This window comes from Phodopus roborovskii, unplaced genomic scaffold (assembly GCF_943737965.1).
Source record: "Phodopus roborovskii unplaced genomic scaffold, PHOROB, whole genome shotgun sequence".
Taxonomy (NCBI): Eukaryota; Metazoa; Chordata; class Mammalia; order Rodentia; family Cricetidae; genus Phodopus; species Phodopus roborovskii.
Window position 1 is genome coordinate 22,734,647 of NW_026126549.1, and position 21,904 is coordinate 22,756,550.

General features: G+C 39.3%; 1 protein-coding gene across 2 annotated transcripts in view; it reads left to right on the forward strand.

Annotated features, from left to right (window-relative positions):
- Positions 1-6,255: 6,255 nt before the first annotated feature.
- Positions 6,256-21,904, forward strand: part of Wdr7 (WD repeat domain 7) — a 233,874-nt gene continuing 218,225 nt past the window's right edge. For both annotated transcript variants that reach the window (XM_051201101.1, XM_051201102.1), the window contains exons 1-7: positions 6,256-6,356; positions 14,959-15,130; positions 15,536-15,642; positions 17,651-17,729; positions 19,093-19,267; positions 19,970-20,046; positions 21,260-21,379. In XM_051201101.1, coding sequence (XP_051057058.1) covers positions 14,972-15,130; positions 15,536-15,642; positions 17,651-17,729; positions 19,093-19,267; positions 19,970-20,046; positions 21,260-21,379 — 717 coding nt within the window. In that variant the 5' untranslated portion in view covers positions 6,256-6,356; positions 14,959-14,971. The remainder of the gene's footprint in view (positions 6,357-14,958; positions 15,131-15,535; positions 15,643-17,650; positions 17,730-19,092; positions 19,268-19,969; positions 20,047-21,259; positions 21,380-21,904) is intronic.

A 21,904-nucleotide genomic window follows, 5' to 3' on the forward strand; every position in this document is an offset into this window, starting at 1 on the left:
TACATGTGGGAACTCCTTCAGAAATGTATTATGCACCATATGACCAAACAAAGACAACTCCGTTTCTTCAGAAAGCTGGATCTAGTGACAGGTACCATTGACAATTTAAATAGGAAAGTTGGAAAGAAGATGAGCTGTATGACACAAGGTAAGGGGTAGGAGATGTAACTTCAGAATTCAGTCTTGTAGAGGCAGTGGATTTAAAAAAGAGAGAGACTAAGAAGTAGATAGGGAAAGTGGGAGGGGGATGCCAGAGAGATTAGAGCAGAGGTAGTTGGGACTGATTTGATTAAAACACATATGCATGCATGAAATTCTCAAAAAAAATTGGCATAGGATATAAAAATGCATGAAAAGATATCCAGTATGAAGACTCCTCAAAAACTTAAAAATAAACCTACCATATGATCAGCTATACCATTTCTTGGCATAGACTGAAAGGGCTCAACAGCCTACTCCACATACTTGCTCAGCAATGGCCATAGCTGCCTATTCATAATAGCAAGAATTCAGGAAATAGAAACCAGCTAAATTTCCTTCAGCAGATGAATAATGAAAATGTGATACATATTTACAACAGGATACTATTTAGCTATAAAGAAAAAAAATGAAATAATGACATTTGCAGAAAATGAATAGAGCTAGAAAAAATACTACTGAGAGAGGTAACCCAGACCCAGAAAGGAAAATGCCAACTGTTCATTCTCATCTTCAGTTTCCAACTCTAAATGGAGTAATCACAGTAACAAGGAAAGTATAAAGGAATAAACTTTGGAGGGGAATCACAGGGGACAGATAGCATGATGTGGAAGGAGAGGGTTCCACCTGGGGACGAGTATGGAGGTCTTTACAGAAGACGAGACAAATAACACCAAAATGGTTTGATAAAGTACCAGGGAATAATAGTATTTTATATTTGCCTAAAATTATACACAATACAAATACACACACACACACACTCACACACACACACACACACACACACACACACACACACACACACCTTAAAGGAAGTTAATCTACTCAGGCAGTCAATGCTCCCCACAAGAACCGTAGAATAACAAAATCCTCAGTACAAGACACCTTTGAAAGTTTAGTCAGGGTAGTCCAAATAATTCCCAAAGGAATATAGATTATCACTGTAGTTCTTGGTTGCCTCTCAGGGTTTGAGAGTGGCCCCCTATTGCTGAAGTTAACAAACATCAAGGACACGTGACCTGGATTATTTTTAGCTGGATCTGACCTGAAAATCTTTTCCTGTGGTCTCACTTTCTTGATTCTAGAAAATGCTACAAAAGTATAAAGGGAGGGAAGCAATTAAACAGTCCTACCCAGCTTCCATAACTATTATATATAACAATTACCATCTAGGCACATAGGTGCAAAAAATAGCACTTAAATGTTGGTGGCAACCAACAATGTATCTAACTGGGTGCAAATCCCACTCAAAAGTGTGGAAATTATGCCTGGTACTAGAAACCCAGACAGTTTCCAAGGGCTAGTGAAATCATAGGTTTTAGAAAAGAATTTACTATCAACCCTTTGATAGACCAGCATTATCCTTATCATATTCTAAATCTTATCCTTACCTCCACAGATATGTGTGGCTACCACACCTCATCAAAGATTTTCCTTAAAGAAAATGGAAACCATCACAGAAAAATACAACTGAAAACAATGCAGAGATGAATGGATCATGGGGAGTCAGGCCCAGTGAATATATTTACATCACAGCTCCCGCATCTCTGGCTGAGGGAACATTGTGGAAGAGGGGGAAGAAGAGGCTAAGAGAGAGTATCAGAAGTCTGCGGTGAAACAGTCTCCCAGAAATGGCTAGATAAGCAAGACAGGAACAATAGCAAATCAATGGACCTGTAATGTAAAAGGAGGAAAATTTTGTAGGGTATAACTCCTACGCAAAGAACTACAAGAAACTATTGGTTTCTGGGAGAAGGAGACTTAGCCTCTTCCCAGAGATGAGCCTGGTCATTGGTTGTCTGATATTGAGTCTTCAGCTTTGAAATCATATACACACAAAGAACAAAAATGGATGCAGCAGGTTGTAAATAAATATGATGTAGTTGTGCATCCACACACATATATGAGTATGTAATAAATACAATCAAAGAGAATGAGGCCAGCAATTTGAGATTGGGGATCTAAGGGAAAAGTTTGAGGGAGGCTAACTGAGAGGTGCAGAGGGAGGAAAGTGCCAGGGAAGAGATGTGATTATATTTCAACTAAAACATTTAAAAAATAGAAATAAAAATGGTAATCATCTTACAAGATTGGTAAACTGTAATGAACTGCACCTTATGCCCAGCTCCCTTGTGACATGTCTATGAGTAAAGATCCCTTCGGCAAATCTTAGTTATCTAACTAGTGTTCCCTTCCCCAGCTTGCACAATGTATCAAAACAAACAAACCAACAAACTCACTTTTGGATTAAAAAAGGAAATATATCAGCACATATCATCCCCAGTATCTAACATTACTTACAGATTAAGTAGTTTAAAAGCCCTACAAATTGCATGGACAGCCACTACTGGACACTGGGTTGTGTTCCTCTTGTAATACCTGGACTGAATTCTTTTCAAGTGTGTTTTTTTTTTTTTTTCATTTAATCAACAAGTTCATTATCTTTGCTTCACTTTGAGTCATCCTTACATCACTTTGGTGGCATCCTTGAAGGCTGCAGCATACACCTAAGTAAAGGTCTCCTGAGGCTTAAGAGAGGAGAAAGTAAGTACTTACTTTCCTCATACAAGTAGAGGTCTCTTAGTTTTTTTTTTTTTTTTTTTTTTTTTAAAGCATGGCTATTTTCCCGCCAACTGTATTATTATTACCTCCCACATAGCATAGCAGTGTGCCATACCGAGTCCCTCAAAAGTATTGAGACAGGGGTTTTCTCTGTAGCCCTGGCTGTCCTGGAACTCATTCTGTAGACCAGGCATGCCTCGAACTCAGAGATCTGCCTGCCTCTGTCTCCTGAGTGCTGGGATTAAAGGCAGGAGCTACCACCACCTGACCCATTTGGGTTTTTTAAAACTTACATTTATTTATTAATTTTGTATGTATATGTAAGGATGTCCATGTTGTACAGCATGTCTGTAAAGTCCAGAGGACATCTAGTGGAATTCAGTTATCTCCTTCCAACATATGGAGAAGTCCTAGGGACCAAACTCAGATCATCAGGCTTGGTGGCAAGAATCCTATATCCTATCCACTGATCCATCTTTCCAGTCACACACACTCATTTTAAAGTTTTGTTTTGTTTTGTTTTTTAGTTTTGTAACTCTGCCTTACATTAAACATTTGACATGTGTAAATACTGCTTGGATTCTGGAAGATTAGAATTACAACAGGAAGCTAAGGGCAGTTACACATGGAGCAAAATAAGAGACGTTAACAAAGAAAGAGAAAATTAAAAATTGGAAGATGAAAAAAAATCAAGGGCCAGACACAAAAATATGAAGACTGAGAAATGCTCTTGAAAGTTGTAAGATGGCAATAGGCTGACATGCAAGTACTCAATGCAATTCAGTGTATTATAAGTAGAATCAGCTCACTATCCACAGTGAATTCTTTAGAGCTGGATGTAATAAGATTTTTTTTTTTTTTATCTTTTGGGGGCCTGCCACCCAGCTCACAGATGAATCACACAGGGAGGCTTATTCTTACTTATGAAACCTTATCTTATCTTGGCGTGTTTCTAGCCAGCTTTTCTTAAACTTAATTTAATCCACCGAAACTTTTGCCTCTGAACTTGTCCTGTTCTCTTACTTCTGTAAGATCTTACTCCATGGATTGCTGTGTAGCTGGATAGTTGGGTGGCTGACCCCTGAGGTCTTCCTCTCCTTGCTCTATTTATAGTTTCTGCCTACTTCCCAGCCTTACCTATCCTTGCTCCTGTCTTGCTATTGTCTGTTCAGCTCTTTATTAGACCACCAGGTATTTTAGTCAGGTAAAGAACCACAGCTTTACACAGTTAATCAAATGCAGCATAAACCAAATTTATACACCTTAAAATAATATCCCACTACATCTAAAAGCTTCAGAATTTAAAGGTCATTATATGATCCTATCTTAAAGAATACAAACTACCATGAGCACCCCTTACAACAACCCAAAGAGGTAAACAGAGTGGTAGTTACCCCTATGTATTTTACCAGTGAAAAACTGACAATCAGGTAACTTGTAGATGTGTATGGGTTACACTTTGAATCACACAGAAACCAACATAATATACTTATGTTGGTACCCCTTTCTAGTCTATATTTTCTAAATGCCTTCATAATTACAGGTAGTTTATAAAATAATAAATATGCAAACCAAATTCCGTATAAGAATTCTAAAAGAGATCCAGACAGGTAAAACAAAGATATTATTAACAACTAATTAGGCTTCCTGTATCAAATAATGCTTAACTTATTTATGTAGAATAGCTTTTGATTGGTGGAGTTTTCCAAAAACACATCATCATTTTTCTATCCGCATAAGAATTCTAAATTCCGCATAAGAATTCCGCATAAGAATTCTAAAAGAGATCCAGACAGGTAAAACAAAGATATTATTAACAACTAATTAGGTTTCCTGTATCAAATAATGCTTAACTTATTTATGTAGAATAGCTTTTGATTGGTGGAGTTTTCCAAAAACACATCATCATTTTTCTATCAATTTACATTGACTATTTGAATTCATATTTCCTAGAACTTCCAAGAAATTTTTAGAAAAACCCAGTAGACTCAAAAGCCCCATGTGAGGACAATTTGTGGCTTTATTCTTAAATGGACATGGATCCCTATATCTATTCCTCAGGGAAACATTTTCAGAGATATTTAGTGTGTTGCACACAATGCCCATTCCTTACTAATCTCAGATGGGTGTAAAGAGTCATTTTCCTGTGGGATCTACTCTTGGCAGTACCCTTAACTAAAACTTATTTCATTCCAACACTTCAGCATTATTTGGTCTGGGTTACCTCATTCAGTATGATTTTTTTCTACTTCCACCCATTTGCTTGAAAATTTTCACTTAAAAAAATAGCCCAATAATATCCTACCACATATATGTACCACATTTTCATTATTCATTCATCAGTTTAAATTAAGTTCATCAGTTGAACAGACAGAGCATCTAGGTTCCATTTCCTTGCTATTGTGGACAGAGAAGTAAAGGACATGGCTGAACAAGTAACTCTGGAGTAGGTTGTCAAGTCTTTATGCATGTGCCAAAGAGTGGCATAGCTGGGTCTTATGGTAAATTTACTTTTTGCTTTTTGAGAATTCACAACACTGATTTCCAAAGTGGTTGGAACAGTTTGTTGCCCACAACACAGGACCAGACAGAACAGGAACTGACCTCCATGGCTAGAGGAAGTCTTTCCTTATGCAATACTCCTATGGAGAAGAGAGAGGGATACAAGTCCTCAGTGTGAGAAGGGAAGAACACTATTCACATTTCCTCTCCTTCAGTGTTGCTCCCATTCTTTCTTCTCAGTTATCAGGATAACCTCTTTGATGTCTTAGGAATTAAAACAAGCTCAATAAATAACTTATGTTTGTCCATCTTCTTCCCAAATATTGCTTGGATGGATGGAAGCCAATGAAAAATTAGTGCCTTTGTTGCAATTGGCCAGTTTTGTTAAAAATATAGAAAAAAAATACTTGTATGTATGCTTGTGGAGGTGTGTGTGTGTGTGTGTGTGTGTGTGTGTGTTGTGTGTATGCTTGTGGAGGTGCTCGCTTAGATGCTAGTCCTTATGACCAGAAAGAAACAGTAACAATGTCCAGTCTCCTGAACCCAGATTTGGGAGAGAAAGGTAAACTTCCATCTTCCTGGTCCAGGAAAGACCTGATATCCTAGACTGACCATCCCATCCTTGTATGCTATTTCGTCACCCTACAAGGGACTTGAAAGCAATTAGGGACTGTAGACCAGATGTGCAGTAACCAACACAGCGGAAGCGCACTTATAGCCGGGTTCAGTCGCCATAGTAACCAGACCACGCCTGCCTCTGCTGGGCGTGCTGAGCAACCCTGAGCCGGCTCCACCCCGCCTCGTTTTTGCGACAGTTGCCGCGCACGTCACGGCAGTTGAGGCCGGTGTCAGCTGATTTACGGCAATCGAGGCCAGTGTCAGCTGATTTACTGCAGCAGCGGCAGCGGTGGTGGCACCTTGCAACCCAGGCTGGGTGAGGGAGGCTGTCTGGGCGTTCGGTTCTCCGGGTTCGCCCACCGGGACTTACGGCCGCCTGGTTCTCCTCGCAAACGCCTCCGCCTTTGCCTTCTTTGCGGGTGTGCCCACAGCATCTCCTACAGATATGGTTATCGCCTGAGGTGAAGCGTTGACAGGTAGGAGCTTTGGTGGCTTGCGGTGAAAGCCCAGCTCTAGAACTTAGCCTTGGGAGGCAGGGGTCAAAGGTCAAGGGGCACGAGCCCTCCCTGGCTGGGGGTCGTTCCAGCTGTCAGATTGTTAAGGTTGACTGCTCTGTCTGGTCAGAAGCCCTTTTATTTTCAGGTGCGTTGTTGTGGCCCATCAGGATCTCTTTTTGGGGGCCCCCTAGCCTGGTGACATTTACTCCCTGGGCAAATGACCCTTGTCTTAGGGTGGATTTCATTGCTCCTAGGGACACTGTAAAGTGGGTCGGGTGATTAGTGATGATTTTGGATGTTCATTGGTAATGGGGCAGCGTTCATGCTTTGGGGCGCCTATGTTCTGGTCTTCCTTTTCCCGTTGGTACTGTTCTTTCTTTGGCATTACTAGCTAAGGGGCAACAATGTCTGTTCTGCCACTTGCCTGCTCTTTTAGGACTTGCTCTGACAGAATGTCTGCTGTTCTTAGTGGTGGATCCTGGCATTCAGAAGCTGTGCTCACAGCCAGAGCTACCCTGCCTTTGATCCACCTTCCATGTCTGAACCATAAGTCCTATGCAGCATTCCCTGGTTCTTACGTTCTGAAACTCTTGCTGGTCCAGATGCATCACAGGCTTCATATGTGTTTTCAAGCGGCTGACTTTAGTACTCAATACCAGCTATATGTTCCTTTCCTTGTAATATTTCTCCAGGGACAAAAAAGGTGAACTATTTGCTTTCTTCCCCCCTTTCTTTTCTTTTTTTATTCCTCTTTCTTTCTTTCTTCCTTCCTTCCTTTCTTTCTTTCTTTCTTTCTTTCTTTCTTTTCTTTTTGCTTTTTTGAGAGGTGGTCTCTCCTTGTATACCTTTGGCTGTGCTAGAACTCACTATAGTAAAGGCTGGCCTCAAATTCTCAGAGATCTGCCTGAAATCTGCTTCCTAGTGCTGGGATTAAAGGTGGGCACCGCCATGCTATTCTCTTTTCAAAGCCTTCATTAGGACGTTCTTCACAAGATAACAACCATCCAGTGTTATATGAGAGAAATTGAGTTGTTGGTGTTTATTTTGTTGCATATTTTTTTTTTTTGTTCCTTTCAGCTTTTCTCTTTATAAGAAACCTTTTGACAGAGTGGAGGTGTTTGGCAGATCCCAAATGAAAATTGTGTATTGAAATTGCCATTATTATAGATTAGGAGAAACTACTTTGAGTTTTACCCCAAAGCAGCAGATCTCTGGTGCTTCAAGTTGAGAGAACAAACCAGCATTATTACAAAGGAATGCCTTATTGTCAAATGTCAATTAAAATTATGTAGGGAAGTTAATTTCTATCTAAAAATTCTCTAGAACTCTATCTTCATAGGACAAAAGATTTGGGTAACTGGATGAATCAAAGAGACTTAGTCCTCCCTGTGGGAACTCAGAGTTTGGGGTGCAAAGCCTTATAGTCTAGACATTTTCTTGTCTCATGAGTGTAGTTTTTCTTGTCATGAATGCAGAGGTAGGTAGGGTGTAGAGGCTCATGCCTCTAGTCCCAGCATTCCAGAGGGAGGGGCAGAGGCTGATGGGTCTGAGTTTGAGACCAATCCAAGTTCCAAGACAGCCCTGACTACATAGAGACCCTGTTTTAAAAAAGGAGCGAGCTATTTCTGTGCCTGTCTCAAAAATCTCAAGGTATCTACCTCAAGAGAAGTAGCATGGCCTTGAACTTTAGTGTGATGTCTGTTAGAAGGTGAACCTTTAAAGTTTGTTTTGATTTCAGGTAGCGATGTCTGAGTTCAGTGTTTATCACTGGGGTGGTTCAATATTCTAGTTCATATTGTATCTCATTATTCCAACTCTTACTTCCATTTTCTTGCTTATTTACCCAGTGGCAGCCAATATAATATTTGCGAGGTATTTCTTTTTGTCTGTGTTACTAAATGTGTATTGTTTTTGAGTGCTTAATTTATAATGCCCAGAGCTTATGTCATGCTACATATTGTGTCTTTTTTGCTTTCCTAAGCTGACTATTGCTTCTACCTTCAGATGACTATTTCACTTTAAAAAAGATTTAGATTGGGCTGGAGAGCTGGCATAACAAAAGATTAGTTTTACTGGGCAGTGATGTGTACACCTTTTATCCCAGCACTCCAGAGGCAGAGACAGTTGCATCTTTGAGTTCAAGGCCAGCCTGGCCTACAAAGCCAATTCCAGGACAGCTGCGACTGCACAGACAAATCCTGTCTTGAAACTGCCTCCTTCTCCCAAAGGCTTATTTTTATTTGTGTGACTAAATGCCATGTGTGTGCAAGCCTGTTGAGGCCAGGGGTGGGTATTTGATCTCCTGGAGCTGAACTTGCAGGAGGTTGTGAGCTACCCAATTTAGATGCTGTGAACTGAACTCACGTTGTTGGAAGAGCAGCAAGTGCTCTTAAACTTTGAGCTATCTCTCTAGCTTCCCACCCTATGGTATTTTAGTATGTACATTTACTTTGGTTGATTGGTAGAAATCTGTCAAAAATGAGACTCCCATCTGCTTCATTTATCCACAGTATCTTAACTTTTCTAACTCTGTAGAGATTATTGTAGCACGCATATCTTTTAGGTGTCTGTGAGACATGTAAAAGACACATTTCCTGACTATACAGCATTCATTCATTTATTGGCCCTCTGTCAGATTATTGTTGTAGGATAAACTGGAGAGGTCTATACTCCTGCAAGGTAGTTCCTGGGGTTCCCATATCTTGTCCCTGCCTTGGTGCCTACAGGTACTCAGTACCCCATCTCTTTTTTTCCAGACTATTAAATAAAACATTACATATCAAGTACAATGCATTTGAATTTTACTTTTTTTCTGTGTTACTGGGATTGAACATACTAGGCAAGTGCTCTGCCACCGAGCTACATCCCCAACCCTGAAATTGAACATTTTCTGAAAAGCATTTTATCTTCTTTTGGTTTTTCTTTTTCTAAAATTGCCTATTCATCTGTCTGCCCAGTTTTACTTTGTCTGTTGCCAATAACACAGAATCTGTTTTTAAATTAACTTTTATTTTATGTGCATTGGCATTCTGCCTACATGTAGGAAAGTGTCAGAACTCCTGGAACTGGAGATCTGAGCTGCCATGTGGGTGCTGGGAATTGAACTCAGGACCTCTGGAAGAGCAGTGAGTGCTCTTAACCTCTGAGCCATCTCTACAGAACCACAGAACCACAGATCTTTTTTTTTCCTTCTTCTTCTTCTTAATGTGAAGTAGGTTGTTTTCTGTGCAGAGTCCTGGAGATCCAACTTGGTGATAACAGCCATCTTAGCTGATAGTGAGACAGTGCTAGTATCATCTAGCCAGAGACAGGAAATGCACAGGTGTGTGCATATGTGTGTGTATGCCGCGTATCTTCTGGCCCCTCTCTCTGCTTTTATAAAATTACCCCTGTTTAATTAATGGGCTCCATTCTGAGGACATTAGCCAATCATAATCATTTCCCAGGGGCCTTACCTCTAAATAGCATGGATTAGTTTCTACTGCCTGACAATGGGGATTAAGTTCCACACTCAACCCTGGTGGACCTATTCTGTCTGTATCCAGATCATAGCACAGATCTTTGTTGTTGATCTGAACTTGCTCGTCTAGACTTAACTAGTGTTTTCTAGACACAGTCCTTTTAAGTATCACAAATATATCTCTTCCCAATATGCCATTAGTTAGTTTCTATAATGTACTTCACTGAACAGACATTTTTAATTTTAATATCATAGATTTCCCCCCTGCATTTAGTTTGTGGTTACAGATTTTGTGTCTGTAGTTTTTCCTGAATTTGTCAGTTAGTCCTCACTGAATTGTGGATGAACCCCAGGTTTTCTGCGAAGTGCCTCATTGACTTTAGTTACCTCTCCTGACAGGATTGTAGAGTTCACTGTGGCCTTCATACTCTTTAAAGCACCCCAATTCATTTTGGTTTTTAAATTTTGGCTCATCTTCAGGAAGACTGTAGTAAACAAAGTCTCCTAAAGCTTCCTGTGCATAATTGCTAATTCCTGATCTCCATATTCCATTCTCTGTTGTTATCCATTTGTATTTCTCTGTCAATCTATGCACCAACTGCAGACTGGGTCCCATGAGCACCACTTGGCATTTGCATCACCATGATCTATGGTCACTTCTCTGCAGCTTAGCCACTAGGTGAGGGCTCGATTTTACACACACACACACACACACACACACACAAACACACACTTAAGGAGGAAGAATAGGACCTAGGGTAGGAAAAATAGAATAAAAGTCATGAGAGTATGCAGATGTAGAGGCCAGGTAAAGAAGTATTTTGAGGAGATTGTATGAACTATGTCAAATGCTGCTGGTAGATTAGTTAAGATAAAGAACAAGACTCGAGCTTTATTTAGCTTGGGAGGTCATTGGTGGCCTAGTCAGAGCGTTTTGTAGCTAGGCAGAGCACTTGCTATGGTCTCTAAGGAGGAAGGTAATATAAATATGAATGCTGTAACTTAGGTTACATATCTCGTCAGGGTTTAGAGCCAGCCAATGGAGAGCTGCTGCTTCTCCAGCCAAGGTGACTCTCACACCATCACACGTACACAACATATTTTACTGATCTCCTGATTCTTGTGATGTTTTGACCTCTACCTTGGTTGTTTCTTCTTCTGGGCAGTTTAGTTCATACATGGTAAAAAGTTTCAGGGCTCAATTTAGAGTTTGATGATAACACTAGAGATGATTGGAGTTACAGGCAAGGTGAGATGTGAGGCAAAAAAGCAAGTTCGTTCTACTAAATGGAATCTATTTCTGCTGCAGAGTGAGAGCTGGCAGGCATGTTTTGCTTTTGGCAAATCAGTAACTGCTAAAGTTGATGTAGATGGGTGATGGATGGAGGATCAGCTCAGAGTTCAGGAAGCTGATGGTAGCTGCTGACATTAAAAACATGGTTAATATGCCTCAAAATCCATGAAGGCCTTTTCAAATTGTGATTTATTTCTGAAAAGATAGCCACACAGTTCTTTAGAACTTGTAACTCACATATTTAGGGCTGTTTCAGTAATAAGAAATAAGTGTATTGCCGGGTTACCATCTGTGCATTCCACACAACCATTTGAATACCGGAACTTCCTTTACCATAGCAATCCTAAAGTTCATTGAGAGTATTGTTGCTTGCCATCCAAATAGGAAAGGATGGTCTTGTCAGCTGCCTGCTGTGAGTGCTCCAGAAGGTTGTGTCCCTCACAGCTCTTTAATTCCAGAAATGCTTTGCTAAGGAGGCAGCTGAGTATTGGATTCTCTCTCTCTCTCTCTCTCTCTCTCTCTCTCTCTCTCTCTCTCTCTCTCTCTCTCCTCCCTCCCTCCTTCCTTCCCTTCTTCCTTCTTGGTAATGGATTTTTTTCCCCCCTGCATTTTCTGGCCTAGCTCTCTTTTCATTGTCTGCTTCAGTTTTTCCAAACCTTTAATAAATTGGTAGTAATGACATAGGCATACAGAAAATTCATCTTCTTCTAGTTTTTGTTTTTGTTTTCTTGAGGCGGTCGGTTTCACTGTGTAGCTTTGGCTGTCCTGGAATTCACTGTGATGCCCAGGCTGGCTTTGAACTCACAGAGATTCTTCTGATCCTCCTCCCCCAGTGCTAGGATTATAGGTGTATGCAACCAGTCCTTCCTTCCAGAGCCCAGAGTCATCTTCCCTTGAAGCTCAAACAGCCCATGACAGTTCGACAAAACAATGTACCTACCTCACAGTTCTAGATCCTCAAACTTGGACAGCAAGTGCGTTCTCCACCGAGCTATTGTCCGAGCTCTGTCTTCTCAGTTTCCAAGAGATCTAAGAATTGAACTGTTTTTATCTATAAGATAATGCTATAGTTTGAAAGTGCTAGTTAGAAGATGTTAGTACACATACAGTACTTTGGAAAGTCAGTAACACAATTTCTTTATAAACATTCCTATTAAGCTTACTACACTAACGGACTATTTTAGTCATTAGTGTGATAGTTTTGCTTTTGGCCTTTCCATGAATATGTGATATGTTAGCCATATCATGAATGGAGTATTAACAAATAAATTAACTAGTTGAATTCTAGTGACAGATTGAAGAACAACACACCCTGAACTTATATGGTCTCTTTTTCCACCTAAAATAATCCCTAGTGGTATCATTCTGTGTCTTGGCTTGTCAATTAAAAGAAGTTCAAATTTAGATTCTTGTGGTCTGATGATTAAATCTGTCCCAAATCCTATGATCTGATGATTCAGTCTAGTTAAATCTGGGCTAATGTGATCACTTCACATTTGCAATCAGTTATTTGGAGAGAGGTTTATCCATAGAAGTATTTGATATGATTTGGTGCTGGAGACATCCTGTCCTTTTTGCATTAGTACTTCTGGTGGCTTTTCTAAAGTTTCACTTTTATTTTATTAGACTTTTAAGGGCTTAGAAAAGTAATGTTATCAGGTACTTATACCGTCTACCCTGTAGGCCTAGGTCTGTTTTCATCGCTTTTAACTTAGGGTTGGTATTGGGTGGCTCCTGGAGTGTCTAGAGGAATGGTGTTCTCAGAGATCCTCAGGTGTGTTCAGTGCTTTGTGCTTGCTTGTTTGCTGGGAGAAATCTTTGATGATATGATTTAAAGTGAATGTTGTCACCATGGAACAATGAACTCCTTCCAAATATTCTTTTCTACAAAGTCTTTTTTGAGAATGCCATGCTTCCAGGAACACACTGTTCTGAATTTACTAAAATCAGTTCAGAGTTTAGTTTTCCTTGCTAGTATCTGACTGGAATATGGGAGTAATTGTAATCTCACGATAGCTTGTGAAATTGATATGACACAAATAGACTTAGTTAATAAGAAGTGGCTTTTCAGTTTTTTTCTTTAAATGTATACATTTTAAAAATGTTTTGGAGAAACAGACTGGTGAAATTTATACATTGCAGTAAAAATAAAGATATTATATAGCCTGTTTATGGTAGGCATTTTAGTAACCCTCATACTCTTTTACTTTCCTCATTTTCTTTTTTTTTTTTTTTGATAATTCATTTTGATTGATCATTTTGATTTGATCTGTTGGACTATAGGTGACTCCCAGATCTAGCAGAGTTGTCTTTTGTGTGGATCTCTCTTTGATTGTTTTATTTTGTCATTCTAACTTCTCTGAACTCATATTTATTTAGGTCTTTAGCCCACAGTTATAACAGTTAAGGGGTTTACCAAGTACACTTTTTGTTATATGAAATAATTGATTTTTTTATGTTCATGCTTGCCTGTAAGAGGTATACCTGAGTATGCACTGTTTACTTATCATTTCTAATTTGAATATCCCTACCAGAAACATACTTCGTTTAAAGAAAATTATTTTCCCCCTGGATTTTACCACAAAAAGAACCTGCTGGATTGACCTTTGGAGTAAATGTAGTTATATGAGTTTCTCACTAACTATGTTCATTCAGTGGTTAGCACACAGTGAAACAGACCTTTTGTTTGTTTGTTTTGGGAGGGGATTATTATCTTATGACTTTGGAAACTTATTGAGGCTTGACACCACCTTACTTCCAGTGGCAGAGAGTAATGAAGACCTTGATTCTGGAATTGGCCAATCTAGGGTCTATCACTTGTCATTCCGTGTCTCTGCCTCAGTGTGCCATAGTGCTTACCTTATTGAATGTCAGTATTGACTGATATTAACACCTACACAGTGTTTAGTAGGAGTCTTCAGACCTTTGGAAGTTTTCTGTGCACTCCATTATTTTTCTTCCTTCCTTCCTTCCTTCCTTTTTTTTTTTTTTTTTTTTTTTTTTTTTTTTTTTCTCTTTTTTTGAGACAAGGTTTCTTTGTGTAGTCCTGGCACTCTCTGTAGGCCAGCCTTGAACTCAGTGATCTGCCTGTCTCTGCTTCCCAAGTACTGGGATTAAAGGCATGAACCATCACAACTAGGTGGTGTATACTACATTTTCTGAGTACAATTTTTGTATTTCACTGTTTTACTCATGGAAGAAGATGACTTGGGACCAGACAATCAAGGCTTAGATTTGAGCACTATGGCTTGCTAGTTCTGTGCCTCAAGAGATAATGCTTAAACACCATCTTCTTGTCTTCTAACTTGGGAAGACCACTTTTAGGATATGAAATAAAATAAAATTGTGCATTTAAAGTTGCTTTATACATTCACGATAAATAAATGTGTATTTAAATTACTAGCCTTTCATTGGTAAAATTTAAAAATTGTGAATGCCTCCAGTAAATACTTTTGTCTGTTTTTCTTAAGCCCTTAATTTGGGAGTAGCTATGATGAAGTAGCCACTTTTATTTAAGATTTTAAGTGGTTAAAGTTTGATATTTGGGTGGGGCAGTGGTGGTGCATGCTTTTAATCCCAGTACTTGGGAGGCAGAGGCAGGTGGATCTATCTCTGTGTGTTTGAGGCCAGCCTGATCTACAGAGCAACTTCCAGGACAGCCAGGGCTACAGAGAAACCCAGTCTCAAAAAAACAAACAACAACAACAAAAAAGTTTGATATTTGAAAAATATTATTTTCATATTATACAAATTGACTTAATAATAAAGGCATAAATATGTTTTATAAAGAATATTATATCTGACATTATTCTTACTGCATTTTTCAGGTTTGAAAACGCAATGGCAGGAAACAGTTTAGTTCTGCCCATTGTTCTTTGGGGCCGCAAAGCACCTACCCATTGCATTTCATCAATACTGTTAACTGATGATGGGGGCACAATTGTAACTGGATGCCATGATGGACAAATATGTCTCTGGGATCTTTCAGTAGACTTGGAAGTGAGTATTTTAGTATTTTCTCTACATCTTAAATATAAGTCAACAATTACTGCAACATTGCAAAGTTCACTGTTTGCCGGCAGGTACTTTTCAGTGTTCTGAGCATTATTTTTATTTTCAATCTGTGTCTTTATATTGATATTGAGTACTTAACATGATTACTAATTGAAAGGTTAACTTTGAAAACGTATTTACTTATGTGTATATGTGTGACTCTCTGTGTGTATGTACACATGTTGTTGGATGTTCACAGAGACCAGAAGCTGGAGTTCCAGGCGTTTACTTGTGAGCCAAACTCAGGTCATCTGAAAGAATGGTGTGTGCTTTTAATCACCGCACCATGTCTCCAGCTCCATGTTAACTTTTTAGTTTGTTATTTATGGAAGCATATTTTTGCCTCTCCAGGTTAATCCCCGAGCACTGTTATTTGGTCATACAGCATCAATCACTTGTTTGTCAAAAGCTTGTGCTTCTGGGGACAAACAGTACACAGTGAGTGCATCTGCAAATGGGTAAGTCATACTCTGGTTTTGTTTGGTTTGGGTTTTCAAGATAGGGTTTTTTTTTTTTTTTTTTTTTTTTTTTTGCGTAGCCCTGACTGTCCTGGAACTCTCTGTAGAACAGGCTAGCTTTGAACTCAGAGACTGGCCTGCCTCTCTGCCTCCAAGTATGTTGGGATTAAATGCATGTACAACTACTGCCCTGTAATATTTTTTTTTTTTTATTTTCAGTTTTTTGGTCATGTTTCTCCTTTTCCTTCTAAATTTTCATATGTTAAAAAGTTGTAGATTTGGCTGGGTATGGTGGTGTACACCTTTAATCCCAAGGTGTGTGCCACCATGAGCAGCTTGAATTATAGTTTTCCTTATTTTTTCAAAATTTGTTTATTTGTATGTTATGTACATTGGTGTTTTGCCTGCATCCATGTGTATGTGAGTGCATTGGATCCCTTGAAACAGGTGTCCTGTATAGACAGTTGTGAGCTGCTATGTGGGTGCTGGAAATTGAACCTGGGTCCTCTGGAAGAGCAGCCAGTGCTCTTAACCACTGAGCTATCTCTCTAGACCTTGAATTATAGTTTTAAGGATATATATTCACAACTGGTTTTCTGTAATACTTTATTGCTTTTCTTTGCTTTTGAGAAACTCAGAATATACTGAAAATGAAAGCATGGTCATTAGTTTGCATGACATTGTCATTGAATCAGCAGGCAGCTTTGGGGCTTTTAAAAAACTCAGGTGATGCCAAGTTGTCACCAGTAGGGAGACAGAGCTCTGCCAAGTGTTGGCTGTTGTGATGCCATGTGCTTGTGTGCTGCTGAAGCTGATTCTGCTCTGTCTCAGAATGGGCCTTGTCCTGGAGAGGCAGGCCCGCCATTGAACAGTGTCTGTGGGGCACAGAGTGAGAAGAACTGTGCAAACACTTCTTCTTCTTCTTTTTTTTTTTTTGAAACAAGTTGGAGAGCTAACAGGAATTTATATAAAACATCTTTTTCTCTCTATATAAGTTTTGGGTTGGAGTTGAACTTTATTTAGAACAGTAAAACCATAGTACATTTTTTTTTTTTTTTTGCCAATTAAAGGTTAATTTGCATGGGAACACTTGTTTTAAGGTGAATGTTGATGAATTTTTCAGCATGGCATGGTGGTATGTGCCTGGCACACCTGTAATCCCAGCACTCCAGGAGGAGAGGCAGGAGCACTGTTGCAGGTTAGAGGCCAGCATAGTAAATTACAGGCCAACTGCGGGGGTGGGGTGGGGTGGAGGCTGCTGCACAGCAAGACTCTTTCTCAAAAACCAACTATGAAACAATACATATCAAAATAAAAACTTCAGTAAGCATCATTACGTTTTATTAATATTTTCTGTTAAATTTCTTTAAAGAACAAGGCATATTGGTATTTTTACTTTTCAGTGTATTCTTTAGTTTGACAGGTAAGGACTTTTTGGTGTTCATGTAATACAGCTAACACAAATGAGAGCTGCAGCGGTGTGCTAACATTGGGGATCATGCTGGCTTCAGCTGATTTCTAGTCTGCAGTGCTGCATGTGCATGGGGCACTGACCTAGCGGGACAGTAGCTTAGATTACAGTGTTATCTCTTTGGGTGCATGGAGCTCTCAGGCTGCTTCTGTTTCCTTATCATCCTTACTTTGAGCTTAAGGATGAGGGAACAACTGCCAGTCAACTAGGCCACTATCAGGAACCTCTGTGAAGCCGTTGGAACATTCTGGAGAGCCTCACATAAGCTCTGCCGAGAACTGCTCACAAGACTCTAGTAAACAGTGAGGAACCAGGAATGTATTTCTACTATAAGAAGGAAGTGGGGTGTTGACAGGGTTGTAAATGGGGTTGGATAGTGAGTGATCGTAATGGAAAATTTGATCAATAGCAATAATGACTATAAGCTACTTTCCTTCCTATAATATATTAGTTCCAATGGGAGCTTAACTCTAAGCCACCGTGACAAGGTTACTTTTGTATATTAGATTCAGAGTGAGCTATTATTTTGTTTTTTAGAGAGATGTGCCTCTGGGATGTGAATGACGGCAGATGTATTGAATTTACAAAGTTAGCCTGCACCCATACTGGCATACAGGTTTGTATCTATTTCTTTGGCTGAGTCAACCCAAGTTTATTACAAGTGCATCACTGAAACATACTTTAAAGCACTGAACCTGTGTTTTTTACGTGAAAAAGGGTGGGGAGAGGTAATATGAGAAATTTATAATAATGTTAAGTACTCCTCAGAAGATGGGAGAGATGGGAAGAGATGTGTTGTTGAGGAGAGCCATGGAGAAGGGTGAGATCAGTCAGTTATCACTACTGCCTCTCTGGTTTGGGCTCTCCTGGTTATTCAGGGGAGAGCTTGTGTAAATCAGCTTTCCGGTGGAAATGCCTCAGATAGCCCACCTTGAAAGAGACAGGTTTATTTTGGATCACTGAGTTTCCAGTTAATGATCTGGGTTGTTTTTAGACCTGAGGCAGGGTGCTGGTGGCAGTAATGGGGAGTATGTAGTGGAACAGAGCTACTTAGCTTGAGGCCACAAAGCAGAAGAGGAGAAAGGCCTGGCACCCTGCAATGCTATTTAGGGGTGTACCAATAGTGACTCAGAAGACACCCCACTAGGGGCTGTTTCCTGAAGCCTTCCAGTAGCATTACCCTAGGATCAAGCCTTTAGTACTTGGATCTTTGGGGAACCCTGACAGCAGACTTCTGTGAGTTCAAGGCCAGCCTGATTACATAGTGAGCTCTAGGCTACTGAGGGCAGAATAATGAGTGAGATCCTGTCTAAAAGAATGCCCAAAGTCACCCTAAAACAGCAGCAACAAATTAACGACAGAATTCATACTAGCTTTGTGGCTTACACCAGCTTCCTTTTTAAATTTAATTTGTTAAGCTAATTTTATTTGGGTGTTTCATTAATTCAGAAGTCCTGATTTAAGACTTAATGTGGTGATGCATGCCCTTACTTCCAGTCCTCTGATGGTAGAGACAGGTAGAGCTCTGTGAGTTTGATGCCATGTCAGGATGGTGTATATGGAGAGTCTAGGCCAGCCAGAACTACAGTGTGAGACCTTGTATTAAAAAACGAAACAAACAGATAAACAAACAAAACCCACAACCAACCAAACACAAAATTCCAACCAAACAAAACCAAAACATGAAACCAAGAATGAGCTACCCACCTCCCCATGAAAATTATAAAAGTCTGCTTTGAATGCTAGAAATAAATATAAGAAGATAAATTTTTATTTTTGCCTCAAGTATATGACATTAGAAAGGGATATTTTTCTTAACTTTTGGAGATTAATATAATTTGACATGGTGTACCCATATGAAATTCCTGGAATAATTTGATGTTTAGGAGAATATTATAATGTACTTAATGAACACATGTTACTCAAGTAGCCTAACTGAAGCAGTACACTAAAATATATTTTTTAAAATTTGGATTTAGTTCTACCAATTGTCTGTTGGAAATCAGCAAGAAGGAAGACTTTTGTGTCATGGGCATTACCCTGAAATCCTCGTTGTGGACGCTACCAGCCTTGAGGTGTTGTATTCTTTGGTATCAAAGATATCACCAGACTGGGTTAGCTCCATGAGTATCATCCGCTCTCACCGGACACAAGGTCAGTATATTATGGCCCTTTCCTGCATGCTTGAGCATCATCTTACCCTTTAATTTACTGTGAAGTTCTATAAATTGTCAATGGGGACAGATTTGCTTATATTCTTTTTTTTTTAAATTAAAGATTTATTTATTTATTATGTATACATTGTTCTGCCTGCATGTATGCCTGCAGGCCACTTATATTCTTGTATTCAAGAGACATTTGTTCCAATAATTTGTGATTCTTCACAAAGTAGTTTTGGCTGTATTAGTATTTAACCTTACACTGTTTGATTATCTTCTTTCTGTGGTGGATCACTAGGCTTTGGGAAGCTTTAGCTAGTGTGGATAGCTTTATCAAGTGAGAAGGCAGTTAGAGGTGTGGTGGTGATAAGATCTGTAGCTTCATGTGTGCTTTTCTGGATTCTGGTACCTCTGTTGCCAAGAGGTACCATTTCTCATGGAAAGAGAGTGAATTAATGAATTTCTGTAACTATGGTTTTACTTAGTAAATATTACCATTTTTGCTCATTTCTTTTGCAGCCTTTCATTGAAACCATGAGGGAAGGAAAACATAATTTTTTTTTTCTAGAAAAGAACAATATTGTCAATGCTGAATTTATATTGTTCTAAGCACAGTGGGGTATTAAGAGCAGGCTGTTTAATGCTAGAAGGGTGCATGCTGTGTTTAACTTAGGCTTCTTGTCTCTTCCTGGTTTAGAGGACACTGTGGTAGCACTTTCTGTGACAGGCATCCTGAAGGTGTGGATTGTCACCTCTGAAACTGGTGGAATGCAGGTGAGATGGACAGTGATTTCTGTCTTTCTTATTCTATAATTTAAACCTTGAGAAGTCACGTGTTCCTCATTTTTTTTTAAAGTGTTGCTTTTGAAATAATAGAAATATATCATCCAGAATATGAAGTAGAGGAACATAAAAGGTGTTTTCCTCCTCCTTTTGTTTAAATTAAAAGTTAGAAGGTAGTTTTCTTGAATGAAACAAGCAAACCACACATTTTTGTTACTCTTGCAACCCTCTGATAAAATAATGAGAGACTATCTGATGTAAGCCATCTAAGGGAAGAAGGACTTACTTTAGTTCATGGTTTCAGAGACTTCAGTAGAGTCCCTGCCATGGCTGACTCTGGCCAATAGTGAGTGACATCATTGCAGGAGTGTGTAGAGGGCGAGGAGCCTCTTCACCTCATGATAGCCTGGAGACACAGTAAGGAAGGGACTTAGTGTATTTCCAAAGGCGTGCCTGCAGTGACCTACTGTGTAACTGTGCACACCACCTAAAGTGTCTAAAGCCTTCTAGTATGTCAGCACAGAGTGGGGGAGTAGGGTTTAACTCTTGATCCTGTGGGGGCATTTCATGATCAAATACCAACATCATCAAAAAAGCATAGAAAGCCATCTTTTACTCTTATTTCATAGTACTGTGAACTAGCATAATTATTTTTGACAAGAAAGTATATCAATTTTCTGACAATATTGGTAGGTATTGAAGTTGGGAAAAACTGGAGGAGGAATTGATCAGTTTTATTTTTTCTTTTTAACTCAAGTCTATACAATCATAGGGTCCATCGTCTCCCATTTCCAGTGAACATGTTCTGATTCACTGTTAGGGCTTAAATATTGGGCAGCTTTGTAGCAAAGACATTTTGCCCAGCCCCTTCCCCCCCCCCCCAGATGGGGTTTCTTTCTCTGTATAGCCTTAGCTGCACTGGCACTCATGTAGACTAGGCTGGCCTTGAATTTACAGAGCTCAAGCTGCCTCTTCTTCCCAAGTGTTGGGGTTAAAAGCATGCACCACTACCCAACCCTGCCCAGCTTTTTAAGAGTGTATTTTTACAGCTGTTACTGCCTTAGTTTTTTCCAAGGGTCTAAAATGATGAATGTATCACATGGTGCTTTTATTTCCTAGTGGTATCTTTTTACCATTTTGTGATGACTTTAATTAATACATGTTATCCTTGAGATTTTATGAATCTCTTGCTCTCTTTTTCCAGGATACTGAGCCAATATTTGAGGAGGAATCAAAACCAATTTATTGTCAGAATTGCCAAAGCATCTCTTTTTGTGCATTTACACAGAGGTCACTTTTGGTTGTATGCTCTAAATACTGGAGGGTAAGTTAAATAGATAAATATGAAGTTGTCTTTTTATCCTCATGATAACGTATAGTTTATCAGATTTTCCAGGACTGTCAGTCATTTGGAACTCCTCTTTGGCTCTGATATTTCTTGAAGAATTGGGACTTAATTTTATGTAGCTGCCTTTTTTTTTTTTTTTCCTACTCTGTGTAGTGAATGGTTTAATGACTATATTTTGTTGGTATTAGTTTCTACTTTTTGCTGTTATTTCAGTTCTTGTGTTTTTGATTTTAGCCATTCTTATAGGTGTTAGATGTTATCTCAGAGTTGTTTTGATTTGTATTTCCCTGATGGCTAAGAATGTTGAGCACTTTTTTAAAGTGTGTTTTAGCCATTTTAGATTTCTCCTTTGAGAATTCTCTGTTTAGTTCTGTACCCCACTTTTTAATTGGATTATTTGGTGGTTTGGTGACTAGCTTCTTGGGTTCTTTGTATATTTTGGAGATTAGCATTCTGTTAGATGTGGGGTTGGTGAAGATCTTATCCCATTCTGTGGGCTGC